The following is a 27597-nucleotide window of genomic DNA, read 5'->3' as shown; positions in this document are numbered from 1 at the left end:
GCACCGCGGCCCGTCTAGCGGCAGAGATGTGCGCATAAAGACTCCACGGAAGTATGGTATGCGTCGGCAGATGAGTGCCAATTGTACGTTACTAGTAGGACCTGAATCCGGGAGAGCATCGCCACGACGAAATTTTCCCTCATTCATTTTCTTCCTCGACCGTTTTTTTGTCGTTTTTTTTTTGTTTTTTTTTTCCACGGATACCCTCTCCGACGACTCGCTTGTACGGTTTCAGATAAAGACCTCTACCTCTCTCGCGCGACGCTTCCATCGCGCGATTGTGACGTTGCATTTCCCGCAATCGTTCTCTCTCAGCTTTTGCACGGTTTACAGCACTCGCTATACCCGATGCTCCACCTGCCAATGCTCCGACTGCACCTAGTAGTGGAAGTATAGGTATTATACCACCCCGTTTCCTCGGCATTCGAATTCTTCTCTTCCTCGTAATACCAATTTTTTTCTTGTTGTTGTTGTTCTTTTTTTTAGCCGCTACTGCTTTCTTCATCGCAACAATATTATGTAATCCCAAGCCAAGTTTACGCTTAGCATTCATCGATGCCCATACGGCTGCGGCGACCGCGCGTTCACCCAAGGTCGCGTCTCTTGCGTTAATACGTTCACGCGCTCTCCTCGCTAGCACTTTATCGGCCTGATGACGCTCCGGTAGATCCTCGTTGTGCCAATATGCTAAGTCGTGATCGAGGCAGGCCTCGTCCAGCGGATTTATACCACGATCGCCGCGCTCCAATCTTTCGCGAAGTCGAGTGCCGGGTCCGCAATAATTGTAACCGGGCACGTACAGCTCAAATGGCAATTTTTTCAAGACTTTATTGAAGAACGATCCAGACATTTAGAGCAACTGCTTCTCTTGCTGACAAACGTAACAGTCTTTTATCCGTCTCGGTGGTCCGTCGTGGTGAGTGGTATCAGGTAGATTGTAGTGTTGCAAACAATATTGATATTGCTGCACATCCGAGTCCGCGCGAATGTGCCGAGGTAATCTTTCCCACACACTCGCGATACTGTCTGGAAAGTACTCGAGCAATACGATCTTCGGTATGTGTTCGAGCTGATGATTCGTCAAGTTATGCAGGGAATCGACGACGACTAGCATGAACGCCATCGTAATGGCAACTGACCGAATAGTTCCGTGAATCGCGAAATATAAATGAACGATACGGCTGTTGCCGAAGGTCAATAGCGAGGATGCATTTCGTGAAGCACGTGCCGACTATTCGCGTGACAAATTTGGATGCTCACAATGCTACCGCGCAAATAAAAAAAAAACGTCACGGATCGCTATTACCATCTACGATACGCTGCATAGTTTGCGGTCCGTCGAATTGCGGTAAGACAAACGTGCTGCTGAGCCTCATAGAGAGTCCGCACGGTGTGAGATTCGAGAACCTGTACGTCTACTCGAAATCGCTGCAGCAACCGAAGTATCGATATCTGGAGCAGCTTCTGCAGGAAACGGAGGAAATCGGTTACTTTCAATTTTCCAACAATTGCGAGGTTGTGAACGTCGCGGATGCAAAGCCGAATTCCATTTTCATATTCGACAATGTGGCCAACGACAAGCAGGACAATATAAGGGACTACTTTTGCATGGGTAGACATTCCAACATCGATTGTTTCTACCTCTGTCAGACTTATGCGAAAATACCGAAGCATCTGATACGAGATAACGCAAACTTGCTAATAATATTTAAGCAGGATGGAACTAATCTGAAGCATATTTTCAACGATCACGTCAACAGTGATATGTCGTATGAGAAATTTCTCACATTGTGTTCGACCTGTTGGAGTCGCGATTACGGTTTCCTAGTAATAGACAAGGATAGCTCTCTGAGGAACGGTCGTTATCGCAAAGGTTTCAACGAGTACGCCACGATCGAGTGAACGGTCTTGTCAGGCCGGTAAGGTTTCGACCTTGCCGGTAAGGTTTCGGCCTTGTGAATGTCATGCCGGTAAGGTTTCACGATCACGGCCTTGAGTGTCAGTTTGATACTGGAGCGCAGGCTGTTCGGATCACCGTGTCAGGTCGGTTAAAACCCGTGTCGGTTCGGGGAGAATACAGCATCGCAACAGGTCGGTTAAAAACCGTTCAATTCGGGGGAAAGCTGTTTTATACAGCATCGCGATGGATGAAAAATCGCTTCTGAAGAGGATCGCCAAGACGAGCGAGGTGATTCGCGACAAGCATCGTGCCTTGAAATCGGAGAAGGCGATAATGGAGAGCAGTTTGAACGAGACATTCAAGCCGATAGTCGAACCATTGAAGAAACTCGTTTCGCAAACGGAGGATAACACAAATAATAATAATATTAGTTCGTTTGTCAAATACAACGATAAATTGAAGAGGGGAGCCTACTTCACATCGACACCGCATAAACGAGCAAAGAATCTTAGTAGTAGTAATATTAGTGAAACTATTACGAATCCATTGGATTTCATGACCGACGACGACGACGACGAGTCTTCTATAACCGATCAACCGTCGCCCGATTCAAAAAAAAGTTTGCTAGAAAAATTAAATGTTGATGAAAAACAGGAACCAGGCTTGTTTCAACATGTCTTTCAACATATTAAATTACATCCGATCCCTGGCAAGTATATTAAATTACTTCTGACTGATAGGGAGAACTTGATTGATCATGCTTTTGGACCTCGTTATGAAGATGATCAACTGACGCTTGGTAAATGTAAATTTGAAATAAGTCATGAGGGAGATATTATTCTCGATAAGAAGTTATACACCGGTACAAGAGGTACTTATGAACTAATTTTCATGAGAGAACCCAATCGAGCCATTATAGAACCCGACGATTTGGAACGATACAAGAGTATTCTCAATCAAACTAAAGCGCATAAACTGTTAAACGATAGTCTAAAACAAATCAAAGGTAATAGAGGTGCAAAATATACAGAAATTATGAAACCATTGCTATTGGGAAAACCTATTTTACCACCTTATCGGTTACCATCAACATCACGCGCAAGAAAATCGTCAACTTCTGACGCGTCAACATCGGGCGCAAGTAAACCGTCTAGCGCAAGTAAACCGTCGGGCGCAAGTAAACCGTCAGGCGCAGCATCAACAGCATCGAAAAAAAGGGGTAAAGGACTAATGCGTGTCACCGAGGGACCAATCAACTACGTACATTGGAACGATCCGAATGAATTGATCGAACGTTTGAGACTTTTGATCGCGTCGGTGGCTGCCGGTAATACGAGTCATCACAACGAGATACAGTCGATAATCGAGGAGTTGCGCGAGGAGGATCTCATCGTATAAAGAAAGTTGCACGTTACACTCTTACCTCAGTGTAATATCAACGTCTTTCGGTAGTACGAGGTAAAAAAAAAAAAATTAAATGTCTGATTCCTGCTGTTGTGAAATTTGCATTTGTTTAACATACATCGTAGAATGTTTACTCTCGACATTACGAGCCATCAAAAAGAGGAATAATAGCGAGGAAAAAGAGACTGATTTTTGAAATACAAAGTAGTGCATTTGAAATGTCGATAAATAAATTTGGAATTGGACTGGATGGTGAGAGTAGGAAACACGAACCCAATTTAGAGCATTTACTGCTTGAATTCAAGCAATATCTGACAATGGCATTGAATACACATAATGAACAATTTGAGAAAAAGATGGACCAAATTTTTCAAACAATTTGCGAAAAATTGGATGATAAAGTGAGTAAAAGAGATCTGGAAAGAGCAATACTTAGCAACACTTTTCATTAGGAATTTCGAAAAAAAAAAAAAATGAGCAAAGAAAAGATACAGTTGGTGGAGGAGCTCCACGCACCGGCGAGGATAAATTTTCCACGCAGAAGAGTCATCGTGCGCGGCTTCGACGATCTCTGGCAGGCCGATCTTGTTGATATGCGCAATTACGTCGATGCGGGTCACCAGTACATTCTCACTGTAATCGATACCCTCTCAAAATACGCTTGGGCGGTGGCATTGAAGACCAAGAGCGGCGGAGAAGTGACGACGGCAATGACGAGAATCCTACTGAAGGACGGCAGATGTCCGAAAAATTTACAGACCGACAACGGCAAGGAGTTTTACAACAGTGACTTTCGGGCGTTGATGAGGAAACGCGGGATAAATCACTACTCGACCTACAGCGTGATGAAAGCGTCGATAGTCGAGCGCTGGAATCGTACGTTGAAGACGGAAATGTGGAAACGATTTACGTTGAACGGTAATTACAAGTGGCGCGCTATGCTGCAAGAGTTGGTGGACGCGTACAATGCGCGAAAGCATCGTACCACGGGAATGCGTCCCGTGGATGTGAAACCCGAGCATGCAGATAAGCTACTCAAGACAGTATACAGTAACATCAAGGTCGCAGGTCGTGCCAAGTTCAAAGTCGGCGATTTCGTACGAATCAGTAAATACAAGCAGATGTTCGCCAAAGGCTACACGCCAAATTGGACGACCGAAATATTCGAGGTGGCGAAAGTGCAGAGTACCAATCCCGCTACGTATCTCCTCAAGGATTCCAGGGGCACGCAACTGTTGGGTGGATTTTACGAATACGAGCTTTCGAAAACCATCAATCCCGATGTGTATCTGGTGGAGAGAGTATTGCGCAGAAAGGGCGAAAAAGTGTTCGTTAAGTGGCTGGGATTCGACAGTACGCACAATTCCTGGATAAATAAGAGCAATGTTTTATAAAAACTTTTATTAAGATGTATCAAAATATAGAATAAATACATAAATAACTAAATAAAGCGAATAAATAAAAACAATAAATAAATTATAATTTTAGACTATAATGTCCCCAGGGTAGAGTCGCCGCGGTGTCGGGTGTAACGAAACGCTTGTCGTCGTACGGACTGAGGGCGACCTTCCGCTGACTGATCGAGAAAACTCGGTGCAGCTTCGATCTTATTAAATTTTGACTGCGAGACTGTACGGTGAAATTGTTCAAACAATCCTTGTAGTCGTCAAATGTTATATTTCTATCGATAACGTAACCTTTGACACCTTTGGCTTTTTTGGTAATTCTCGCACAGTCCTGCACCTTGAAAGTATACATTTTTGCCCTCAGTCCTACGAACTCGGTCATGATACGACCATTGTTCTCGTCCTTCATCAGACCGGGTATCTTTTTGTTGACGCGTGGCAAGTCATACCGATTATCGTCAGGATAATCGCTGGTGTCGAATCGCGCGAGATCGCGTTTCATGACCGAGTAAACGTCGTCGCACTCGACACTGTATATCAGACTGTCCGTGTCGGTATACATCGCTCTACATTTACCGCCGAATGTAGGAAGCATATAGTCATAGTGAAATTCATACAAGCAAATTTTTGAAATATCTAAAATACTCATTCCCACGTAAATGGGTTTATCAAATTTCGCGGACAATTTCGATAATTGAATCGCGACCAAATTCTCCTTGAAAATCGCGAGACTGTGAAAATTCGGTTTGGAAATCAGGCTTTCCGCCCCGTATCTTCCCTCCCACTTGGTTGCGAGCCTCACGTCAACTCTATTCCTCACGTTCTCCATTGTTTTACCGAAAACCGCGTTGTTCATCAATTTGAAGAGATTCTTCTCAAATTCATTGGTGGACGCGGTGCGCAAACGCGTGTTCAGCTCGATGTAATCGCGTAGCCAGGTGGACTGTTGAAACTTTAAACCACGATGTATACGCTTCAGTACCAGTCCATTACGCATACATTGTTGCAGAGCGCGATAATGTATTACGTAACGGGTCTTATCGTTTAAAGTGGCCAGCAGCTTCTCCTGGCTACCGCCCGGCGGTTTCTCGCGCACCATGCAGAACGGTAGGTCCGCGTGTTTGTCGTGAAGCTCGCGCGGATACTCCAAATCGACCTCCAAAATATAACCCTCGGGATGATCCGTGGGTATAGCGGAGACATCGAGATTGGCAGCGTCCTCGATCCATAGGAATCCATGGGTGGGCAGCGGCTGACACATTGCCCACCCATACAGATTGTTTACGTCGTAATACATGAGATATTTCGACGGTTCCGCCGGATCGTAGTCCCGCATGTACCGATTGTTGGCCCTCTCGTAACGATGGGAGCACTGACTCAAACCACCGCGTATACCGCGCTCTACGAACAGCAACATATCCACGTCCGTGAAAAGCTCCAGCCTGATTCCCGTATGCTTCAACATCGCGTCCCAGGTGAAGCCCGGTAGCGTATAATAATGGGCTGGATCCAACTCATAATTTAGCATGCAACTATCGCGAAAACTTTCGAAAACATCGGCCAACAATAGGACATCGGTCTTCAGGTACAGGTCACTGTACTCCCCAAGTGTGCGCATGTGGAATTTGGTCCATACCTCTACGGCATGATTGTATGCTTCCTCGCTGATATCGCTGTCGGTCAGTCTGTTGTGAAACGACTGGCGCGGTGGTAAAGCCGTCTCTTCCAATCTAGCCGCACTATCTACATAGTCGTAAGGAAAAATACCTTTCCTCGTAAGCAAGTCGAACTGCTCGACGCTCAATTCCGAAAATTGTGACCTCAAATTTGTCAGCTGAGATTCCGCCAAGTACGAGCTCAATTTGTTCAAACTGGAGGCCATAAATTTGAACGAATCGATAAATCTCAACTGTATATTATATTTTCGCAAATATTTGGTAAATGAAATGTATTTTTCCTTATGTACAGGCAGCAGATATACCGATCCCTCGTACAAATTAGCGATCGTCTCGAAGATAAAATGCGAATCATAGCCGGATAAATTGTGAAAAATTACTGGAATGACATGCGAATCTTTGAAATTTAAATTACAATTATTGTGAGCCGGTCCTCTGTATCTGCCGGTCAGATGATCGTGATCGCGAATTCGTAGTTGATTCGGAAGAAACGGCTTTTTGCATATATGACAATTGGGGTCATTATAGTGACGCAATTGTTCGCTAAGACTAAGATTATGCATGGGCACGATAGTACTTAGCGTCTCGCTCGCGATGCGCGCAATGTTCTCGAGCTCGCGTACGAACCATTCGATGCAGTCGGCACCCCGACGAGCGTCGTACCTCGAGAGTGACGCATCGCGAGCACTTTTTAAATAATAGCCTACACTAATAGGTTCATGTCTCTGATAAATATCACTACTACTACTACTGTTCGATTGTTCAACTTTCAATAATATGCACTCGAGATCCGCGTATACGACGAATGGCGCTCGTTCCCCATTTTTGATGTTCTTGAAGGAAACCCAGCGATCCTCGGCTTTGCTCGGCAACATCAAGCGGAGATTATCGTTGAGCTGCGCGCAATCCTGCTCGTGCGACTCGAGCCTCTCCACTGTGCGGAAGTAGTGGAGACATCTAAAAAATTTAATATAAAACATATGCAGTTATATTTGTATTTTTTCAGTATTATTATTATTATTATTAATACATACCGATCGCATACATAATGAGCATTTTCTCTCTTGGTGAATTGGCTTCGCACCAGTCTCGAGAGATTCCTTATGCACATAAAATGTGCAGCTCCCTGTTCATCGTTGACGAGAAGAAGATTAGCATGCCTCGATCTCTTCTTCTTCGTCACCTGAAGAGGCACAATTCTGCTTTTTGCGTCGCTATTTTGCTCTTCATTCTCCAAGGTGAAGATGTTCACCGACACGTCGTTATCCACCTCGAATTTCGGAATCTGTTTTAGCGTAGTCGGAAAGGTTAGGCTACCGACGTCTAAAACCGTCCGAAAATGTGGATAAGAGGACGTGCGCTTTGGATTAGCCGTAGGTTTTGCCGGATAGAGTGCCGCCGTCACGGACCACGCGAAACATGCATTATCACTGGTTTCTAAATTTATCAGAGCTTTCCTACTCGTGATAGCGGATGGCAGATTAATTTTACAACCCGCGTGGAACGGGTTAAAACGATTAATGTTAACTATTAAATAATGAATTTTGTGCAAAGTCCATCCACTATCACGCTCTTGAAATTCACTTAATTTTTGTATAATAACGTCTAAAATGTTTTTCCTATACCAATCACTAAAATTATCAGTCTTATACAATGTAGCATTAGTCGTACTAATGTTTTTATCATCACTCTGGTCCTTAGAGATGAATTGTCCGTTAAATACACAATTAACCTTAACACTATTTGCACTAACAAATACCTTATCTATACGCGTACGCACTAATACTTCCGCGTCTACTAAAAAATCCTTAGGCTCTATATAATTACTATTAACTACCATGCCGCTGCATATTCGACTTCGAAACGCCGAATCAAGCTCCTCCCAGGTAAGTCCTTGTACGTCATTGCTACAACCAGCCCCTGATTTAATATAATTCAATTCCCTCTGCGCTCGTAGCAACAGACACTTTATACACGCGATTTCGGCAAAATTCTTCTGACGCGTTCCAACGGGTAAAGCTCGATCCGCGTTGCTCAATCGTCGAATATGCTCGCGACATTCCAGTACCCACGCATCGTACTCATTCGCACTATTAATTGTAAAAAATTGTCTTCGCAATTCAGTCGACATTTTGTGTGTTTCTTAAAGAAATGACTCTGTCATACGGTGAACAACAACAATAAATTAATAATTGCGAATGCGTCTCTCGCGAAGAGTAACGCTTATATATATCGAATAGAGAATGGAAGTAGGGGTATCTACACATCCCATTGTTTCGTCCGAGATGCATACTGACATTGATATACATTGTTTTTTTTTTTCAGAAGTCTTTTATTCCTTTATATATTGATCATATACAGATTTCATAAAGTAAACATTTTGCAGTGAACATATACCATAATGATTCATACACTTGGGTAACGGTGGTTCGAAATTTTTACTCCATCCAAGACTAAATTTACCCCACTCACAATCCTTCGCATTGTATATATTTTCTAAGTTGCAAATTTTTCTCAACCAATCATATTTCTCCCGTCATTTCACGAAAATCCAATCCTCTCCCTCGTACGACGTTACATACTTTCTTATTACATCTTTATGCTTGTAATAAGGTGAATGACCGTCGGTCCAATTGAATCCATGTCGATTAAAATAAAGCCAACTTTAAAAAAGAAAAAATTATATATAAAACATTACATTTTAAAAAAAAAAAATACTTACTCATTCTGTTCTCTCTCGAGATCGCTCAACCAAGCTTCTTGAAATGGTGGTGAAAATACATTGTGATACACTTCATTATCACGCAACACCGCAAATTCTTTAACTATAAAACTCTTGTCGGTCAATACAAAACCTTGAAAATCAACGAATGTCGGTGTCATTATCGTCGTCGTCGTCGTTGTCGTCGTCGTCAATCGCTCGATGCAAGAATGAACGATCTTTTTTTTGTCGCATTTAAGAAAATTTTTTTCCCCCTCCAACAGGGGAACAAATAACGTATTAAAATTTAATGTTTTTAAAAGGAGGGGATAATTTCTAAGAAAATTTTTTCCCCATTGTTACCTATAGTTTCTTCACAGTATAATACAATAGGAAAAAAAATATCTTCTAGAGATTAAGAAAGAAAGGACTTCTTATCAAATGTAACTTTATATTTTAAAGAAACGATAAAATCTTTCTCTCTACGGAGATATTTCTTCGAATGTTTCATTTCAGTTTTTTTCTTCATCGAGAATAGCACGAGCGCAACAATGTATAGAATAACTCACATAATGGATGTAGAAGGTTTCTTAGTTTATAAAAAAGAACTTAAATATAAAGATATAGCTATAATTGATTTAAAAAGTAACCAAATTTCTTACGCATCGTTTCGTTTGCATGACAGTATGAAAAATCTTAGTGAGAAAGACAAAAAAACTGTGTGGTATTTGCTCAATATGGTTCATGGTATAAAATATAGTGATACGGGATTCGAGAAATACGAGCAGGAGGATGTGGAAGATTTTATTAGAGGTTGCCTAACGTGCGAGAATCCCGTAGTAGCCTACAAGGGAGGGAACATTGAAAAAAATCTATTGAATAGGATGAATGTGGATAATATTAATTTAGAAGTGTATGGTTGTCCTAAGTTTAAGGATTTAATTAAATTATATGATTTTGAAAAAACTCCGTGCAATTTACACGTTCGAGAGAAGAACTTGGACAATGAACGTATCCACTGTCCTTACGAGGAGGTGTCAGTTTTTGCCAAGTGGATAAAAGCAAATATGTGATTCTTTAAAAACTATTTAGAGAAATAAAGAGGAGAACACAAGTCCTCAATTCTTCATTCAATCTTATACCGTTGTCGGTGCTGCACACAGGAAAAAAAAAAAAATGAGCTGTGAAAAGTGTAAATTAATCATGATTCAAGAGGATATTGTTCCTCTTTCACCCACTCTTCCCAGAGAATTGACAGAGGAATACGTCAATCGAATTAACGATTTTTTCAATCGTTACTTCGAAGAGTATGAACGGAAACTGCATCTTTATTTGCATAAAAACTGTAAGTATTTATTTTTTACATTTTTTTCATAATTATTGTTTGTTTCTTTGTTTTTTTTTTTAAAATAAAGTGAAGAAAGACGAAGAGAAACAGGCTGAGGAAAAAGATATTGAGTTAAAGGAGACGAAGAAGGAAGAGGAGGAGGAAAAAGATATTGAGTCAAAGCAGACGAAGAAGGAAGAGGAGAAAAAAGTAGAGGAGGAAGAATGTAAGTATTTATTTTATCTTTTTTTACCTTTTCATAATTATTATTACCTGTTTGTATTTTTAAAATAAAGTGAAGAAAGACGAAGAGAAAGAGACTAGGGAAGATATTGAGTCAAAGGATATGAAGAAGGAAGAAGAAGAAGAGGAGAAAAAAATGGAGGAGGAGGAGGAGAAAGATATTGAGTCAAAGCAAACGAAGAAGGAAGAGGAGAAAAAAGTAGTGGAGAAGGAGGAGGAAAAAGATATTGCTTCAAAGCAGACTAAGAGAGAAGAAGAAGAGGAACCACCACATTTCTTTTTCTTTTACTATTAAATTATTTTATCTAACAAATTGAAAAAATATCATTGTAAATTAACCTCTACTATTTCTTTTATCAAATAAATTGAAAAATATTATTGTAAATATACCTTTTACTAATTCATCTGGAGTTAACGGAAAGAAACCTAATACGTATTGAGAAATGGATATAAACTTCTCTCCGCATTGATAATGAGATGTAAACTTCATCCGAAGTGGAGAGAGAAAGCTAATATGTATTGATAAAGATATGTAAACTTCATCTGGAATACGTAGAGGAGAGCACTCTTCACTTCAGTCTTCAGTGAGACATCATGAGTTCCACACGACCAATAAGCTTACCTGACAAGAAACTAACATTAAAAGATTTAGAAAAAAAATATTGCAAACCAGTGGCAATAGTAAGGCCATTTCGGCATAATGAAGAACAGCAGCAGCAGCAGCAGCAGTCAGTTCTAAGAGGGTATCGCTTGATACTTGAACAGCAGCAGCACCAGCAGCCACTGCGGCGACCACATTCGCTGCCCGTAGCCCTGCAGATGCCGCCCGCAGCGGTGCAACCTGCAGCGGACCAACCTGCAGCGGACCAACCTGCAGCGGAGCAACCTGCAGGGGAGCAACCTGCAGGGGAGCAACCTGCAGTCTCGCGTAGGAGGCAATTGTTATTACGGTTACGTAATATGCAGCCTATGTGAGCTTGTGGGTTGTATGACAGACAGTCACCACCACCAAATCGGTAAGAGTTAATAAAAGTCAAAGACTAATAAAATATAAAAAAAAAAAAATGGCTTAATAGCGAAGGAATCTCGCATTCACTTTTTCTCTCGCAGCGATTTATTAAATCGTAGTACTACTTTTGTTCGACAAAGAGTGCTTTTAATGTAGTATAGAAGCTACTTAAATAATTTTTTTTTAATTATAGATGCTGTTGCTGTTGCTGTTGCTGTTTTTATTGGAATTCTACAGGACGTACAATTCCTGGTTTATTTATATATTTTTATAAGTAAATTTGTATTTCAATAAAGAGGGTTTTTTATGCCGAAAGGCTTTTTCCCTTACATTGGTGTTTCTTCAATTACCTCTCCACCTTGAATTACGCGAAAAAATGATTAAACAATATTATTATTATTATTATTATTAACGTTCGTCGTATCAGGTCTCTGTTGAAATTCTCTTTGACTGCGTTCCGCTTCTCGGATAGGAGGCTAATACGTTTTGATAAAGAGTAGACTAATATGTATGTATTGATAAAGAAGAAAGAAAGGTATCAGATTAACTACAAAATACGTGTGTAATCAGTAAGTTCATATTTCATTGGAAGATCGTTTTGCATCTGAGCGACTAGTGACGAAAAATCTTGAGATCATTTTAACGCTAGCAACGACAGTGACAATGTTCTGTGATACACCTAAAAAACGAGACATTTTTGAGGATAATCCTGATTTTGATGCCTTGATTGAAGACCTTGTGGGGATAATAAGTGAAATAGAGGAACAAATAGAGGAAGAGGACGAAGATTTGTTGAGGAATCCGGAGGATAATCCTGAATTTAGCGCCTTGGTTAAAGAACTTGTGGAAATAATGGGTAAAATGGAGGAAGAAGTGCAAGAGGACGAAGATTTGTTGGGTGACGATCCTGATTTGATAGTACTAGTTGAAAAACTAGTGGAGCTCAGAAATCGAATACAAGAAGGGCTACAGCAAGCGGAGCAAGAGCAGGTGGAATAAGAGGAAGAAGAAGAAGAAGAAGAAGAGCATGAGGAGGAGGAGGAGGAGGAGGAGGAGGAAAACGAAGGAGAAGCAGCGAAAGCCTAAAAATCGCATTGTGATTTTTGTAAGTATATTTGCTTTGTTAAAATAGTTATTACAATATCAAAAAAAAAAAAAAAAAAAAAAAATAACAAAATGTTTTTCAAATATGTCCCAGGTGAAAAATATGGCCACACAAACGGAGTCCATTGCTACAAGAACTGAGGCTACGCAAATGGAGCCTCAGATAGATCTCACACCACATTACTGGTGTACAAATTGTACAAAATATGGTCACCTACGCATCAATTGTTCACTACCAGAGTGGTGTAGCATTTGTCATAAATATATACATCATGCAATTGAATGTAAAAAAAATTTCTAAAAAAAGCATTGTAAATAAAACCTTTTTAATACTTCAATAAATTATAATTAAAAAAAAAAAAAAGATTCCCTTTTTTCTAACTTACGAAAAAAAAAAAATATGGGGGAGCGATCACTGGATCGCTCTCTACGAGTATTCTCTCTCTCTCTCTTTCTCCAAAGCGTCTACACTATTCGCCTTAAAAGAAGTCGGTCGCGCGGGCACCCAGGAGCGTAAAGACTCGGTTGGGCACCCCCCCAACTCTCATCCCAGGAGCGTCAAGATTCGCTTGGGCACCGCTCTTTAAGGAATTTAAGGTAAAAGGGGGAGGCCACATTTGTACCCCCCCACCAAAGGAGTCAGAGGGGGGATACACGCGACAACTATCGGTAGTTAGCAATACCGACAATCATCGATGGAATCTCTCTCTCTCTCTCTCTTTCTCTCTTTCTCTACGTCCACTGCTTAACGTAAGAGGGGGGGTCACGTGTGTACCCTACGAGTTTAACGTCGGGGGAGGAGGATGCGCATGCGCACAACCGCTCGAGGAGAGGGGGCAATTCCCCTACTTCCCCTACCCCCGCGGGACCCCGACCCCCTCGCCACGCGGTCATAGAACCATCCTAGCTACTCTACTTATCTTCACACCATTTGTGTATTTTTTAGAAGAGCGTTTGCGGTGGGCATAAATTTTTGAATTTTATAATAATTTTAGAAGAATTGTAAGTCAATTTTGAATATATTATACACAATTATATGTCCATTTTATATTATATATATTATAGATTCTTATTATAGTTTTTAGATATGATTAATCCATATTCAGTAAGAAATGCCAATTATACCGCTGATGAAAAGATAGCCTTTACAGAAATTATTAAAAAATATTCTAACATTATAGAAAATAAAACTACGGATAAATTTGGACTAAGTGATAAAGGAAAGGCATGGAATGAAGTTGAGAAAGAATTTAGTTTAATAACTTGCAAAATTGAAACGCAAGAGAAGTTAAAGAAGTTATGGAAGAATCTAAAAGCTACCGCCAGAAAAAAATTTGCAGATTTAAAAAGGAACACATATATGACTGGTAATGAGTTAATAGAAGTGATTGTTGTACTCATGCCTTTTTTATAATTAATTAGTTAACTAATGTTATCCAACTGTGAGCTATTTTTAGGTGGTGGAGCTTATAATGGGAAGCCGGATGTATTGATGGAAAAGGTACATGAAATAATAGGATTATCTATCGATGGTTTAATAAATCCTTTTGACTCTGATTTCTATTATGGTCAAAGCACACCAAATAATGTATTCTCTGAAAATGAGGAAAATAATGACCCAGATGACCCTGATCCTGTATTTGAGGTAAATTGAAAGACATTCTAAATAGTAATATGTAGAATAGGATTAGAAGTAAAGATTGAATGATAATTAAAAACAATTTCTCAGCTCACTCGGAGTAGTCTCATAAATGCTACTTATTGAAATCATATAAGTGTGAGTTCTTTATTGTGTATAGTTTACTACAGATTTTATTCAGCTATTAAAATAAATATAGTATCAATTTTATCTTTCTTATTTAACCTAAATATCAATTGTGTAACTCACTTATGTACAGTTATAATAAATTCCTTCATTAAAGTGTTTAGTAAAAGAGACCCTATAAATTTTGCCACCTTGTCTTATTGATTTTTTATTGACAAATGAGAAAACAATATAAGCACTTTGTTTATATTTTAATTTGCAATAACAGACAACTATTTTTTATTATCTACAGCACTTGGTTGAAAATGAAGAAGTGAGAAGATGGGATCATTGGAATGCTGAAATGCTGCAAACACCATTAAGTGAACCATTGGCAAAAAATATTGCTGCTAATAAATCAACAGAAAAAACAAATGCTCCTAATGTATGCTCACAGAAGAAACATCAAAATCATGACCAGGATGTATATACAGTTTTAATGAAAAGCAAATTGGAGCTAGTAAATTTAATGAAGAAGCACTTTATTGAAAAGGAAAAATTGGATAAAAAAATTCTTGAAACGCAACTAAGAAAAGAAATCTTACAGGTAGAAATTTTAGAAAAGCAATTAAGGAAAAGCAATTAAGATCCAGTATATGTTTTCAAGATATATTGCCTCTCATATAAAAATGTGATGATACTTGTGATAATGTTTTGATTTAGTTTTATCATTTTTGAATTTGTATTGATAATATACTTCAAGTACAATGTTTATAATATGAAGCCTATGTTGTATTTAAGAACGGAAAGTTATAAATTTACTAGTCATAATATTTAATAATTTAAAAATTATTAAATTATAATTTCTAAATAAAATTGTTATTTAGTTTAAATTGTTAGACTTTATAAAAAGAATATCTATATAGTTATATAAAGCTGCATGTATGTACCTTAAAGTCTATTCATGTTAAATACATTTCCAAAGTTTAATAAATAAGACTGATATGAAAGTAAACTAATTACTACATTACTGTCGTATCAGAATGTAGTAAACATTATTAATAATTTTTAAATTAAGAATAAAATGTTTGTAAACCGAAGAAAGCTAAATTTGTTTTAAGATGGCCACTAATATTGTTTCTTTTGTTAAAATCCCCAGTTAAGCATACAAAAACAATGAGATTGACCAAATAACACCCTATATTTAACAATTTTATATCTATATGCAGGATCTCTATAAAAGCCTGAAAGAAAGATACATTATTTAATGTAGAATTTGCTTAATACTTTAAATAATCGAATTAAGTATACATGAATTCTGAAAAATAAAGAAGAGAATGGTATTTACTTTCGAAAATAATTTTCAATTAAATATGTTCGCTCGTTTGTGTAGATTTTCCTCTAGGTCTCTGATAAGATTATTATATCTCTCGGAATTATAATTCTCTACTGTTGCTGATAATCTGGATACATTATGTAAAACGGCACAAGCCATTATTAATGTTAACGTTTTCTGCGGTGTTCGGAAACGTGATCCTATTGACAGTACTGGGAAACTTCTTTGAAATATTCCAAAGCATCTTTCAACCATACAACGTGTCCGTATAAGTGCTTCATTATATAAAACTTCCGCTGGCCTTTGCGGATTTTGTAGCGGTGTTAATAAGTACGGCAAACAAGGGTAACCGGAATCACCTAATAATAATCCATTCCCAAACATATTATTTTCAAACTGCGCTTTAATTCTGGAATTGTCGAATATGGTAGAATCATGCGTTGATCCGGGCCAACGAGCAACCAAATCTATGAATTCTAGTCTCGAGTTCACAATTGCCTGTACATTTATTGAAAAGTATCCTTTTCTGTTACGAAATAATTCGCTATTTTCTCCACCTAAAATTAAAATAAAGACATTCTGTTTAGTTTAATATTACTCCTATATTATATAAGTATATAATTATTTATAGAAACAATATAGTATTTCTTTTACCAAAAGATTTAATTCGAACGTGAAAACAATCAATGGCACCTATTACGCGAATAAACCCAGAAATGTTAAAATTGCCTTGTTGAATTTTAGAAATTTCATCAGAATTAGATGGGAATTTAATAAATTCTGTACTTAAAGAAGCAATTGCTTCTGATACTTTGTGGACAAATAACTGTGCGCTAGTTTCGCTAATTCCACAGTAGTCAGCTACAGAAAGGAAAAATGAACCAGTGGCGTAAAAACGTAGAACCACAAGAAGTTGAATAACTGGTGGTATCGCATAATTTCTGAAAAGATACAAATTTTATAATAAAACTTACATATACATAATATCATTACAGCTACATAAAATAAATTAAAAGCTACTCCTGTTAATGTTTAATCTTATAAAACTTTTAATTCACCTGTCTGTTCCATGAATTAATCTTTGTTCGATTTTTTGTAATATCATAATAAAATTATCTTTTGATAAATGGAACCTTCTTCTAAAATTTGTATCATCATAAAGCTTAAACCAATTCATTCTTTGCTGGATGATTCTTGGTCTTCGGTACTCTATTCGACCGTTAATTCTTTGTTCATTTTCATTTCTTTCATCTCTAAGCAACCATTCTATAATATCCTCTATAAAATTAAAAGCAGAAAATATGGTGAAAATAAGGTTAATGGAATTTAAACATGTGTAACCTTAATTGTAATGTTTTTATCATTTGTATATTTACCATTCCTTATTGAATATTGATTATCCATATCTGAAAACTATAATACGTATTAACAATACATTAAATGTAAAATAGAAACATAATTTTGTATGGTATATTCAAAATTGACTTACAATTCTTCAAAAATTTAAGTAAACCGCCAAACGCTCTTCTAAAAAATACACAAATGGTGTGAAGATAATAGTAAAATTAAAAATCCATGGTTGCCAACTTATATCTTCAAAAATATTATATTTTTGCACACGTTGGTACCACTAGTTAAGTCAGACTTAAGTTAAGCCTACTTGGTCGAATTGACCCTTACGTTTTATTTTCTTGGTTTTTGTTTTACTTCGAAATATATAAAATTTATATACTAAATACCGAACAGTATAGTGATTCCATCAATGTCTGATACTTCTGATTAATCTTTAGAATTAGATTACTTGTATGTGATTTTTTTAGAGCTCAGGCGATTAAACACGTTGATACTTGAGATATAGTGGATGCAGTTTACTCAAACATTTTAATTTCACATAATTTATAATCTAAATATTAAAAGATTTGAAAACAAAATAATGGACCAAGTAAAAATACGAAAGAGCAATCGAGAAGATTGTACGGCTGTACAAGCTCTTATACAGGTAGATTATATGTTACATAATTAATGAAACATTATTTAGCTATATATTTATTTTTAAATTTTAATTTCTTGATTCTTGCAGGAACTAGCAGATTATGAAAACATGTCTAGTGGACCAAAGATTGATGCAAAAAGTAAAATGAAATTGTTGAAACTTACAATAACTTGAAAATTATTTCAATATGGAAATATATATTTTAGTTTTAGAGCGAGATGGTTTTGATACAAATCCGCCATTATTTATATGTTATGTGGCAGAAAATGCAGAGAAATTAGTAGGATATGCAATTTCTTATTATTCATATTCAACATGGGCTGGGAGATCTATGTATCTGGAAGATCTGTATGTGTCTCTAGATTATAGAAAGCTACATATTGGCAGCCAACTTTTAAAAGCTGTTGCAAATGTAAGTGTCCTATCAAAATGAATGCATATATCTATATTGTTTAAGACAAAAACTTCTGCAGGAAGCAGTGAAAGCTAATTGCAATACAATGGATTTTACTGTTTTAAAATGGAATCCAGCACAAGAATTTTATAGACATTATGGTGCTACTGATTTAACAGCTGCAGAAGACTGGCATCTCTATAGATTTTCAAAAGAAGCATTGAAAAAGCTTTTAGATAAAGTGTAAAGATATTTTTATATCAATTTTATATTTTTATAAATCATATATTTAGTATGATTTTTGCAATAAAATAATTGATTAAAATCGAAATACTGCATTTATCATCACTGTAACCATGGTAATAGATATTGAATAATTAATTTAACCAAATTTTTTAATTTTTTTGTAGTAACTAGTAATGATGAGGGAAACTGATGAAATATTTGCTAGTCCACACTTATCTTCAGAAGTAATAATTTAATAATATTGTAAAATCAGCTTTTACGATACTTTAAATAAATTACTTTCACAGTCTAATGAAGAATCTAATATAGATAGTGCGCGCTTAGGAAAAAAAAAAATTTTTATTCATCCATGGGGCTGTCAAGTAATAGCTGAAGAATTAAAGGATCGAGCACAGTGGGAGATAAGAGATACAAAGCCTCTGCCAATAGATGAGACTATTCTTGAGGAGCTTGAGCAAAAAGGATTCTTAACTGATAGGTTGATAATGCTTGGCTCATCAAATTTAACAAAATCACCAGAAAATAATCAACTTTTTGTCTTTGCTAAATGCGTTTTAAAACAAATGGTTAATATTTGTTTTTTCTATTAAAATTTTCATATATCTAACTTTTAATATTCAAATTTTAGTGTCTTACAGATATTACAATGATCCATTATCATTGTTATTTACAATATATTGATTTTTCTTATAATGACATTGAAGATGCTACTCCGCTTAGCGGAATACCTTATTTAATGTATCTAAATTTATCACACAATAAAATTCAACATGTTTTAAAATTTTCACCACCTTGGTATTTAACATGTGTTGACTTATCTTACAATTGCATAAAAAATATCAGAGACCTTACTGAATTTTGGAGTATTGTTAAATTGGATTTATCACACAATTTAATTGAAATAATAACTGGTTTACAAAATTTGAAGTAGGTGAAATAAATTACATTAAATTATTTTTAATGGTTAATTTATGTTTTATTTTTCAGATACTTACAGTACTTAAATTTATCTTACAACCTTATTGAGTGTATCGAAAATTTAGATGGATTAAAAATTCAAGAATTGAATCTAGAAGGAAATTATATAACTACATTTAAAACATCAGTTCCTGGCATTTGGAGTTTACCTAACTTACGTGCACTTTTCCTAGCTAGAAACAGAATTAGTTCCTTAAGTTTTATTCAGAGTAATTGTGCATTGCGAATAATTGACCTTAAATTTAATAGGATCAGTGATCTTGGACAAATATCAAATTTTAAAAGTTCAATTTATGAAATTGACCTTCGAGAGAATCCTTGCACAAACTGGCCAAATTATAAAGACCTAATGCTATTTACAATCCCAACTATACAATTCCTTGATGGCTCTGAAATTTCATACAAAGAAAAAGTAATATATGCTATAGCTAAAGTGGTTAAAGCATGCATAATAATTCATGGAATCAATTATATAAAAAAAAGGGGGTTTGGAACACTCAATTTACAATAATTTAAATAGTTTAAATTTTTTGAATATATTATTTTTTGCAAAACAATGATTGAAATAAAGAGGTATTTTTTAAGATTCAAGAGACATTTAAAAAAAACTCAATATGTCCTTTTTGGTATGAATATATTTTCTATAATAGAAAAGATTACAATCGTATACATCTTTTACAAAATACAAGTATTCAAACTTGTGAAAAATTATTTTCATCTGCCTTAAAATGTTTAGCAGCTTACATGAAACTGCGTAATTTTCTAGCTTAATTTAAGTATTCATCTGAGTTTAATTTTTGTTATTGGAAAAAATTCAATAAAATTTATAGTTTAATTTTTTATTAAAGAATCGGTCTTTAAGATTTCTACATACTTTTCTATTTTCTAATTCTTACATTTTTCTAAAACAAAAATGTGTAAACTAGTTGGGTATTCTAAAAATATCCTTTTCTAATCGATTCTATGCATTATTTATACCTGCTTTAATGAAATAAAGAAAGTATGCAAATGCTTTTTTTACTTTCTTTATTTATTTTTATATTAATTTCCTTATAATTTAATTAATTCAATTCTCTTACATCTTTTTACGAGGTACCTGCTGCTTCATTATTTTCTACTCCCGTGGAATTAGCGGCTGCTCGTTCAGTAACAAAGTTAACATTGCTAGAGATGTTAAATTTCCCCAAAATTGATAAATATGTGTTTCCATATGATGAAACTTGTCCACCTTTAATTATTCTTTGCGGTCCCTCAGCAGTAAAAAAAGTTGCCTTGGCCATGCATATTTGCAAAACGATTCCTCAAAAAGTAATTTAAAGTTTTTGGTATCAATTAAAACAGAACACTTTACTATTGGTAATTAATTTTATAATTTTTATTCAGATTAAATATTGCCAGTGGCACACAACAAGAGAAATAATTGATAACGACGACTACAAAGCATTTCTTTATGTGAATCAAGAAGAGTTCAATACAAAAACAAGAAATGGAGAATTCATTGCCATTCAAGAACATCTTGGTCACAGTTACGGTTTTCGTAAGTATTTAAAATTTGGTAATGGTTTTCAACGTTATGATAAAAATTAATGAATTTTCAAAAGATGTTGACCAAATCTCTTCTTTGGTCTTGGAGAATAAAATTGGAATTACCCAAACTGATTTACATACTAGCTTACAAATGAGAGCCCGGTATACCAATATAAAATCAGTTTTGGTACTTACAAAAAGTGAAGACATACATCGTAATTGGATAAAAGATAGATTTGACGTTTATACATTGCTTAAAGGTAGCTTGGCAGATTTGCTTTCTGTAAAAATAGGAAAATTCGTTGAAAAAGGAACGTACGACTCGTTTTCCTACAAATTGGAAATCGTGTCTGACATTATTGAAGAGGTATAAGTTAAGTGACTTATTTGTTGATAAGTTTTACTATTATATTACGATCACGCTTCCTAATTATTTGTGAACGTTAAACTTTCAATTTTCCAGCTTTTAGAAAATTTAGATTTACCCGATTACACTTATTGGAAATCCCAAGCAGTTGATCTTATCTCAGTCAGCATTACATCTGAAAGTATGACTTTGCTACCTAAACAATTAAAGAAAAGGAGTGAATATGAAAAAGAAGAAAGGAGACGTATTCAATTTCAATTAGATGACGAAGATGATGAAAAAGAATTTCCATCTGATAACTTCTATTCTACTTCTGAAATTGGCGAAAGTTCATGTGATCTGAAAGTATTTAGTTATATATTTTGAAATAAAATAGAATTGAATTTAATTAGACTTTACTTTCAAGGTTATTCTTGATGAAAAATCTAATATTATTATCGACGATTTGGAATACGAAAAGTTAAAGAAAAAGAAATTAAAAAGAAGACCCACGATTATAGATGTAATGAAACAGCCTAGTTTTGAGGGATATATTAAAAGATCGTGCCCAAGCGTTGAAACCATATTAAATTTAGTAAACATTAATCTTTAATTATATGTAATCCATGCTTTTTTTATAAAGATATTCAAATATTATTCAATTTTAGAGTCAAAGAAATGCTGAAAGTAGAGATAAGGTGGAAGAATTAAAAAATATGTTTACAGAACTTGAAATCAAATCAAGAGAAGTTTTTTTACAACTCCATGATAAAAAGCCAGGATTTTTTTCTCTTGTGGTAATTCTTTTAAAACAAAAATACCAAATCTATAAATATTAATTTATATAATTTTCAGTTATTTACAGACGACTATTTAGCTGCTTATAACACCTTAGGCGATTTCATATTTAAATTATATGTTAATCAGTCAATTAACAAGCCAACTCCTTGTCCTGAAATTCAGTACTTATCAAAAGTTACCATTCCAAATAGAGCGGAACTGATTCTTAATGAAATTGAGTCAATAAACAAATAATTTAATTTGTCTGTCCGGTCATAAACCTATTTTTGTCACCTGTACTACCTTCTAAGCAGCAGAAGCATGAAATTAAAGTGCCAAATAGAACAGCTCGTTTTATGTGCGTTCTTCACTGTATTAAATATTTATTTTACAAAGATTAATTTTATTTACATATCTTTCATTATATACGCGGACTGAAAATGATTTATCTTACATATATTTGACATATCACAGCTATTTTCAAATAATATAATGTGCGCGTTGTTAAATAGGATAACATTCATAAATATTAGATCTTCACCGGGTTTGTATAGTGTCGTTTTTACTCAAAGCTCTTGGCGTTGGCCTAGGAACTTTATTACTCGCTTGTAAATTCAGAGACTCCTGAGTGGGATTTTCAGAAACCGAAATGGAAGTGCTCACTGAATTTGATAGTGATTGATTTTGCATTTTTGTTTTCAAATTTTTCAAGGCAATTGTATTTGCCACTCCAGTCGGCTTTTGCTTCACCACACTTAGCTAAAAAATAGATACCTTTCTATTTATTGATACATTTATAATAAAATAAAACTAAAAAACGAGAAAATATTGAAAAATAGTCTTTAAGGTTCGGGTACATGGCGCATAAAGCAAGTGGAGCGTGCATGCGGCATTATTTATATGTAGATATACTTTGTTTTCCAATTTAGGGTCGGTGTCTTTGCTCAAAAGTCGGAATTAAGTTGGTACACACCAACTTAAATTTTTAATAGCAGTATATTAGCTCTCACAATGTTTTTCTCCTCTACATATCATTTGTTTAGTTTTAATTAACTTCATACAAATAAAATTTCATGCAATAAACTATCAAAACAAAATATATTTAGGATTTGGTGAAGAAAAAATTGAGGTTGGTGCACCTACTTAATTCTAACTTTTGTGCAAAGACACCGACCCTACTGTACGCGCCGCGCGTCCGCTCCAACGCCACGTCAAAAACCTGTCCGTCGCGCGTTTATTTTACGCGCCGTGTACTCATGCCTTTACCTGCTCTTCTATCTTACGAGTAATTTCTTTAATATTATCAGATTGAGTAGTTTTCAATATAATATTATCCGAGCTCATGGGTTTTTTATTTTCCAGCATTGATTCTTTCTCATCAGATATACTAAGTTAAAGAAACCGTAGTTAGAAAAATAAATAAATTGTAAGAAAATGTATAAGCTGAGGCACTTAATAAACCCTACAGTATAAAAGCATTACGTAAAAAGGATGTAATCTCGTTTATTATAAAAAAATCCATTTGTTGCATAGAACGTTTTTACAGATCCTTTCTATTTGTATTTAAAGAGATGTTACGTAAAAAATTTATATCTCTTAGACTGGTACAGATAAATAAATTTTTACGTTGTGGCTCTAAAGTGTCATAAGTGCCTTATCCTATATTAAATTATAATATTGACAAATTTAATTAATAAAATACAACCATTATTTATACCTGGAAACATTCCAATCACTATCATATGGTTCCTTACATTTTTGATTAAATTCCATCATCAGTTCTCCTACAGACTTAGACTGAACTAATTCTCCTTTATTTTCTAAATCAAAAATAACCTTTTTCTTTATCAAGCTTCCAGTGGAACCAGTTATGGATTTCAGAACGCTTTTACTGCTTTTTGGAGTTTGCTGTATTCCATCTAAAAGTTTTTCTATGCTTGAATTTCTCAAATTACTGTCAAATTCCAATTTTTGTTCAGTCTCGATTGGCGTGGATGTAGCCTCCCCCTCGTGTATTAAATTGGATTTCATATGTAAAAAAGAATTAAATTGACCAATTTCAAATATATCTTCCTGCAGATCGGAAAGTTGTTTGTCTCCTATTAATAATTGTTTACAACTCTTAGAATCTATCATTAAATTCTCATTTTTCTTCTGATCCCCTTCACTTTCTTCAATTTCAGAACTGTCTTGATAGTTTAATATATTTTCATCCAAACTTCTGGATAAATGTAATCTTTGCTTCAAACCTATCCCTTTATGGCTTTTCTGAGCATTGAATGCTCTTATTGCTTTTTCCTTAACATTTGTCATTAGTTTATTCAGAGGAGACTTTTCTAATGGTTTTGTAATTTTTACAGCTTCGTTTTTCATAGTTAGTCTGTGATGAAGTTCATCCAAAATTTTTCTTTTTATTTGATTATATTTAGGAAATTTCTGCAATTTATTAAAAAAATCATTAAAAGCATTATTAAGTGAATTATTATAACAAAAGTTTATTTAATACTTTATCACCTTACCTTAGAGTTAATGTTTTTATGGTGAGAAATGATATCCATTTTTTTTTCAAATGTACCTTGTGGTATTCCATGCCATTCAGAATCTAATCCTAAATCTTTTAACTTTTTTTTAAAATTTGTATTAATAATGTCTTTAATCTCTTCAGAGCTCGTTACTTTACCGAATGTTCGACTTGGTGTTGCTACATTAGAATTAAGCAGAGGAATTACAGATGATTCTTTATTGTCGTAATACTGATTCTTTACTTGAGCTTTTTCTGATTCAGTTTCTGATGTAAATTCAGAAAAAATAAATTCTGAATCTGACTTGGAATTCTCCTTATCTTCTACTGTAAAAGCTTTACTGCTTTGCAATTTAAAAGTAGGAATATCTTCTTCCAAAGATTTAATTATGATTTTTTTTTTATTGGCTTTCAAGGAATCATTTTCATCTTTTTCTGATTTTGACTTAATTCCAAATTCCAAATTTTTATGATTTGTATCACTGAAACTTTTCATCTGAAAAACATTTGTCATGCTTTCAATATTTCTGGGGTGAGAATCAATTTTCTGATAAGATTTTAACTTTTCAATAAGCACTGATTCTTTGTCCAATTTAGTTTTTTGATATTTATGAGGTGAATTAACTTCTTTTAAAATATGTTGAGAATATCTTAAGAGCTCGTTAGTTTTGTCACTGTGAGCTGATGTATATGCATTGTTGAAAGTTTGTTGTCCTTTAAAATTTGTAGGATCAGTATTTTCAATTTGGCAAGAAACATGTTTTTGCTTGACTGTAATACTTGGTGAACAAACTTTATTCGAGACATACCCATTAGCATTACATTCAAGATGAGGCTTTTGTGAAATTTTCATTCCATGAGACAATGAACTGAGTTGCTCACTTTGTTCTGTCAAAATTTTAGACTGATCTAATGACTTTCTTTCCAAATCGATCACTTTAGAACTATAGTCTTCCTTCATGAGTTGAGCTACTTGTTGAGTGGATTTTAACTCAGCTGATAAGTTTTCAATATCTTTACGATGCTGAACTTCTAGATATTCAAGTTTGGACTTCCAGTAATTTTCTTGAGTGTGCAGTTTCTTTTGCATGCTATCTACATCTGGCGTAAGCTAAAATGAAGTATTTGTAATTATATAATAAAACAGACTAGATCTGAATGATTACTTACTCTGTCAAGCAGTTGGTTTTTTAATTTTTCAATTTCTTTTTCTTGCTGACTAATTAATTTTTTCAAATGCACATCAGATTCAATATCGTTATGTATTTCACCTTTGAATCTGGAATTATCTAAAGAGAAATTACTCGGACAACCATCTGAATGTTTCTTCCATACTTCCTTTATACTATCATTATCACTATATTTGAAAACTCTTTTCTCACAATCAGTCACTTCTTTTTTGCCCTTTTCATTATTTATTGACTTATTGGTGTTATTGTATATAATTTTTTCTGTTTGATTAAGTCTTTCCTTTAGTGATTTTATTTCATTATGAAGCTTCTCTGTCTCAGTTTTATAATGATCGTGTATAATAGGTATAGCTGAATAATTTAATTCATATGCATGACGTCTGGCAATATGTGCATTAACAAAAATACCAGAAACAAATGTTTTTGGACAATGTGGACACTGTAAAAAAAAAATATAATTGTAATTTGTGTATTTAATAGCTGCTTTACAGTTTGAGTAAATTTATTTAATTTTACTTTATGTATTTCACCATGAGAATCGTTATTTTTTATGTCAATTATTTTGTGTTTTCCTCTCAACTGTTCCTGCAATTGCTTAATAGTTTCTTGTGCGGTTGACAAGTCTTTTCTCAGTTTACAATTATCTTCTATTTTCAATCTTAATTCATCCTTTAATATAACTACACTATGATCTAAATATTGCTTACAGTATAATAAATATTCTATGGCCAATTGTGCAAAACGAAATAATTTTACAAAATTAGAATCTAAGACTTTAACATCACGCTCATGTTCCAAGCCATAGCTCAATATAATATGTACATTCTTATCAATAATGGAAAAATCTCTTTCCCTTATCACACAGTCAATATCTATATTACCTGAAATTAATTGGTATTTGCCATTTAACAAACATACACACACAGTATAACCAAAAAATAGAAACTTACTAATTTTACTCCAATCTATATGATTCCTTGGTCTATTAATATTAAAATAAAATCCAGATTCTTTAGCAAGCTTGGGAAAATCGTGGTACCAATTATTAATATCCATTTTACATGTAAAATCAACTACTTTTACAAAATCATTAGTGAATTATAAAATACTTTTACAGATATTTCATATTATAAACGAATTTACATTGGCCTTAAAAATAAACTACATGCAGGCGCATGCACTCCCCGGGATTCATAAACAAAACTTAACGGGATCGTCGGGACTCGGGATCCCTCAAGCCCTCTGTAGCCAACATTACGGAACGAAAAACGAGGGAGAATTGTCCAGCGCTATTTTTCAACCGATTTCAATGTTTTTGGGCTTGTTGGAATCGTTAGGACTCGCTTTTTGTCATAAATAAGGCCGTATTTTCCAAAAAACGTAAAAAAATAAAATTGTTTAAAAATTCGCATTAATAATATTTAAACGCAAAACAAATCGAAAAATCGGGCTTCTTTATGACGAGGTGCCAGACCTAACGATTCCAACAAGCCTAAAAACATTGACATCGGTTGAGAAATAGAGGCGTACCATTGTCCCGCGTTTTTGAGGTGGACGAAAACCAAAAATTTTTAGGAAGAAAGCTAGGCTTCCACCCCTCTCGTGGCTCACGCTAACATGTTCCCCCACTCCAGCATCGAAACTTACTGCAAAGCTTTCCTCATATTTACGCTATTCCCCTATCTGTAGCTATACACATATAGGGGAAAGACGGACAAAACGGGGTAGGTGACTAAAACGGGATACCCTACTTTATTTCTACGCAAGTAGCT

The 27597-nt window shown here is 35.1% G+C and overlaps 4 protein-coding genes across 6 annotated transcripts; 2 read left to right on the top strand and 2 right to left on the bottom strand.

The window, feature by feature from the left end:
- Positions 1 to 13857: 13857 nt before the first annotated feature.
- LOC136783717 (myb/SANT-like DNA-binding domain-containing protein 3) lies at positions 13858 to 15160 on the top strand. Its single transcript, XM_066743974.1, has 3 exons — positions 13858 to 14137; positions 14228 to 14415; positions 14828 to 15160. Exons 1-3 carry the CDS (start codon positions 13858 to 13860, stop codon positions 15158 to 15160), a joined length of 801 nt encoding a protein of 266 aa, XP_066600071.1.
- Positions 15161 to 15877: 717 nt separating this feature from the next.
- Positions 15878 to 17254, bottom strand: LOC136783716 (putative nuclease HARBI1). Its single transcript, XM_066743973.1, has 4 exons — positions 17227 to 17254; positions 16909 to 17128; positions 16505 to 16791; positions 15878 to 16407 (listed from the first exon to the last, which is right to left on the bottom strand). The coding sequence occupies exons 1-4, from the start codon at positions 17252 to 17254 to the stop codon at positions 15878 to 15880; spliced, it is 1065 nt and encodes a 354-aa protein (XP_066600070.1).
- A 221-nt stretch (positions 17255 to 17475) lies between these two features.
- Positions 17476 to 22380, top strand: LOC136783715 (uncharacterized). Its single transcript, XM_066743972.1, has 14 exons — positions 17476 to 17849; positions 17931 to 17982; positions 18050 to 18255; positions 18317 to 18480; positions 18725 to 19049; positions 19112 to 19410; positions 19471 to 19873; positions 20554 to 20769; positions 20845 to 20998; positions 21063 to 21355; positions 21452 to 21700; positions 21762 to 21929; positions 22003 to 22131; positions 22190 to 22380. Exons 1-14 carry the CDS (start codon positions 17784 to 17786, stop codon positions 22367 to 22369), a joined length of 2904 nt encoding a protein of 967 aa, XP_066600069.1. The 5' UTR covers positions 17476 to 17783; the 3' UTR covers positions 22370 to 22380.
- Positions 22381 to 22382: 2 nt separating this feature from the next.
- LOC136783750 (cilium assembly protein DZIP1-like) lies at positions 22383 to 27037 on the bottom strand. Of its 3 annotated transcripts, XM_066744017.1 has the most exons (7): positions 26776 to 27035; positions 26342 to 26706; positions 25806 to 26264; positions 24634 to 25746; positions 23832 to 24550; positions 23381 to 23501; positions 22383 to 22873 (listed from the first exon to the last, which is right to left on the bottom strand). In XM_066744017.1, the coding sequence occupies exons 1-7, from the start codon at positions 26879 to 26881 to the stop codon at positions 22652 to 22654; spliced, it is 3105 nt and encodes a 1034-aa protein (XP_066600114.1). In that variant the 5' UTR covers positions 26882 to 27035; the 3' UTR covers positions 22383 to 22651. The 3 variants fall into 3 exon arrangements, with proteins under 3 accessions (XP_066600114.1, XP_066600115.1, XP_066600116.1); XM_066744018.1 differs by lacking the exon at positions 22383 to 22873 and having other exon boundaries at positions 23367 to 23773; positions 26776 to 27037; XM_066744019.1 differs by lacking the exon at positions 22383 to 22873 and having other exon boundaries at positions 23421 to 23501; positions 23820 to 24550; positions 26776 to 27037.
- Positions 27038 to 27597: the final 560 nt, after the last annotated feature.

This window comes from Prorops nasuta, unplaced genomic scaffold (genome assembly GCF_024137725.1).
Source record: "Prorops nasuta isolate Cenicafe-Biocafe unplaced genomic scaffold, Cenicafe_Pnas_1.2 PNAS00035, whole genome shotgun sequence".
Lineage (NCBI taxonomy): Eukaryota > Metazoa > Arthropoda > Insecta > Hymenoptera > Bethylidae > Prorops > Prorops nasuta.
Note: the sequence above shows the minus strand (reverse complement) of the source record. Positions and strands in the feature narration are given on the sequence as shown.

Excerpts from the sequence above, each read along its gene's own strand:
- LOC136783716 (XM_066743973.1), bottom strand. The coding sequence starts at position 17,254 with ATGGATAATCAATATTCAATAAGGAATG. Across the intron at positions 16,792-16,908 it reads TTAATTCATGGAACAGACAG|AAATTATGCGATACCACCAG; the intron begins GTGAATTAAAAG and ends GTATCTTTTCAG. Across the intron at positions 16,408-16,504 it reads CGTTCGAATTAAATCTTTTG|GTGGAGAAAATAGCGAATTA; the intron begins GTAAAAGAAATA and ends TTTTAATTTTAG.
- LOC136783715 (XM_066743972.1), top strand. The coding sequence starts at position 17,784 with ATGGACCAAGTAAAAATACGAAAGAGCAATCGAGAAGATTGTACGGCT. Across the intron at positions 17,850-17,930 it reads CTGTACAAGCTCTTATACAG|GAACTAGCAGATTATGAAAA; the intron begins GTAGATTATATG and ends TGATTCTTGCAG. Across the intron at positions 19,874-20,553 it reads AAATTTCATACAAAGAAAAA|GTACCTGCTGCTTCATTATT; the intron begins GTAATATATGCT and ends TCTTTTTACGAG.
- LOC136783717 (XM_066743974.1), top strand. The coding sequence starts at position 13,858 with ATGATTAATCCATATTCAGTAAGAAATGCCAATTATACCGCTGATGAA. Across the intron at positions 14,138-14,227 it reads AAGGAACACATATATGACTG|GTGGTGGAGCTTATAATGGG; the intron begins GTAATGAGTTAA and ends AGCTATTTTTAG. Across the intron at positions 14,416-14,827 it reads ACCCTGATCCTGTATTTGAG|CACTTGGTTGAAAATGAAGA; the intron begins GTAAATTGAAAG and ends TATTATCTACAG.
- LOC136783750 (XM_066744017.1), bottom strand. The coding sequence starts at position 26,881 with ATGGATATTAATAATTGGTACCACGATTTTCCCAAGCTTGCTAAAGAA. Across the intron at positions 26,707-26,775 it reads TATAGATTGGAGTAAAATTA|GTAATATAGATATTGACTGT; the intron begins GTAAGTTTCTAT and ends AATTAATTTCAG. Across the intron at positions 26,265-26,341 it reads CTCATGGTGAAATACATAAA|TGTCCACATTGTCCAAAAAC; the intron begins GTAAAATTAAAT and ends TTTTTTTTACAG.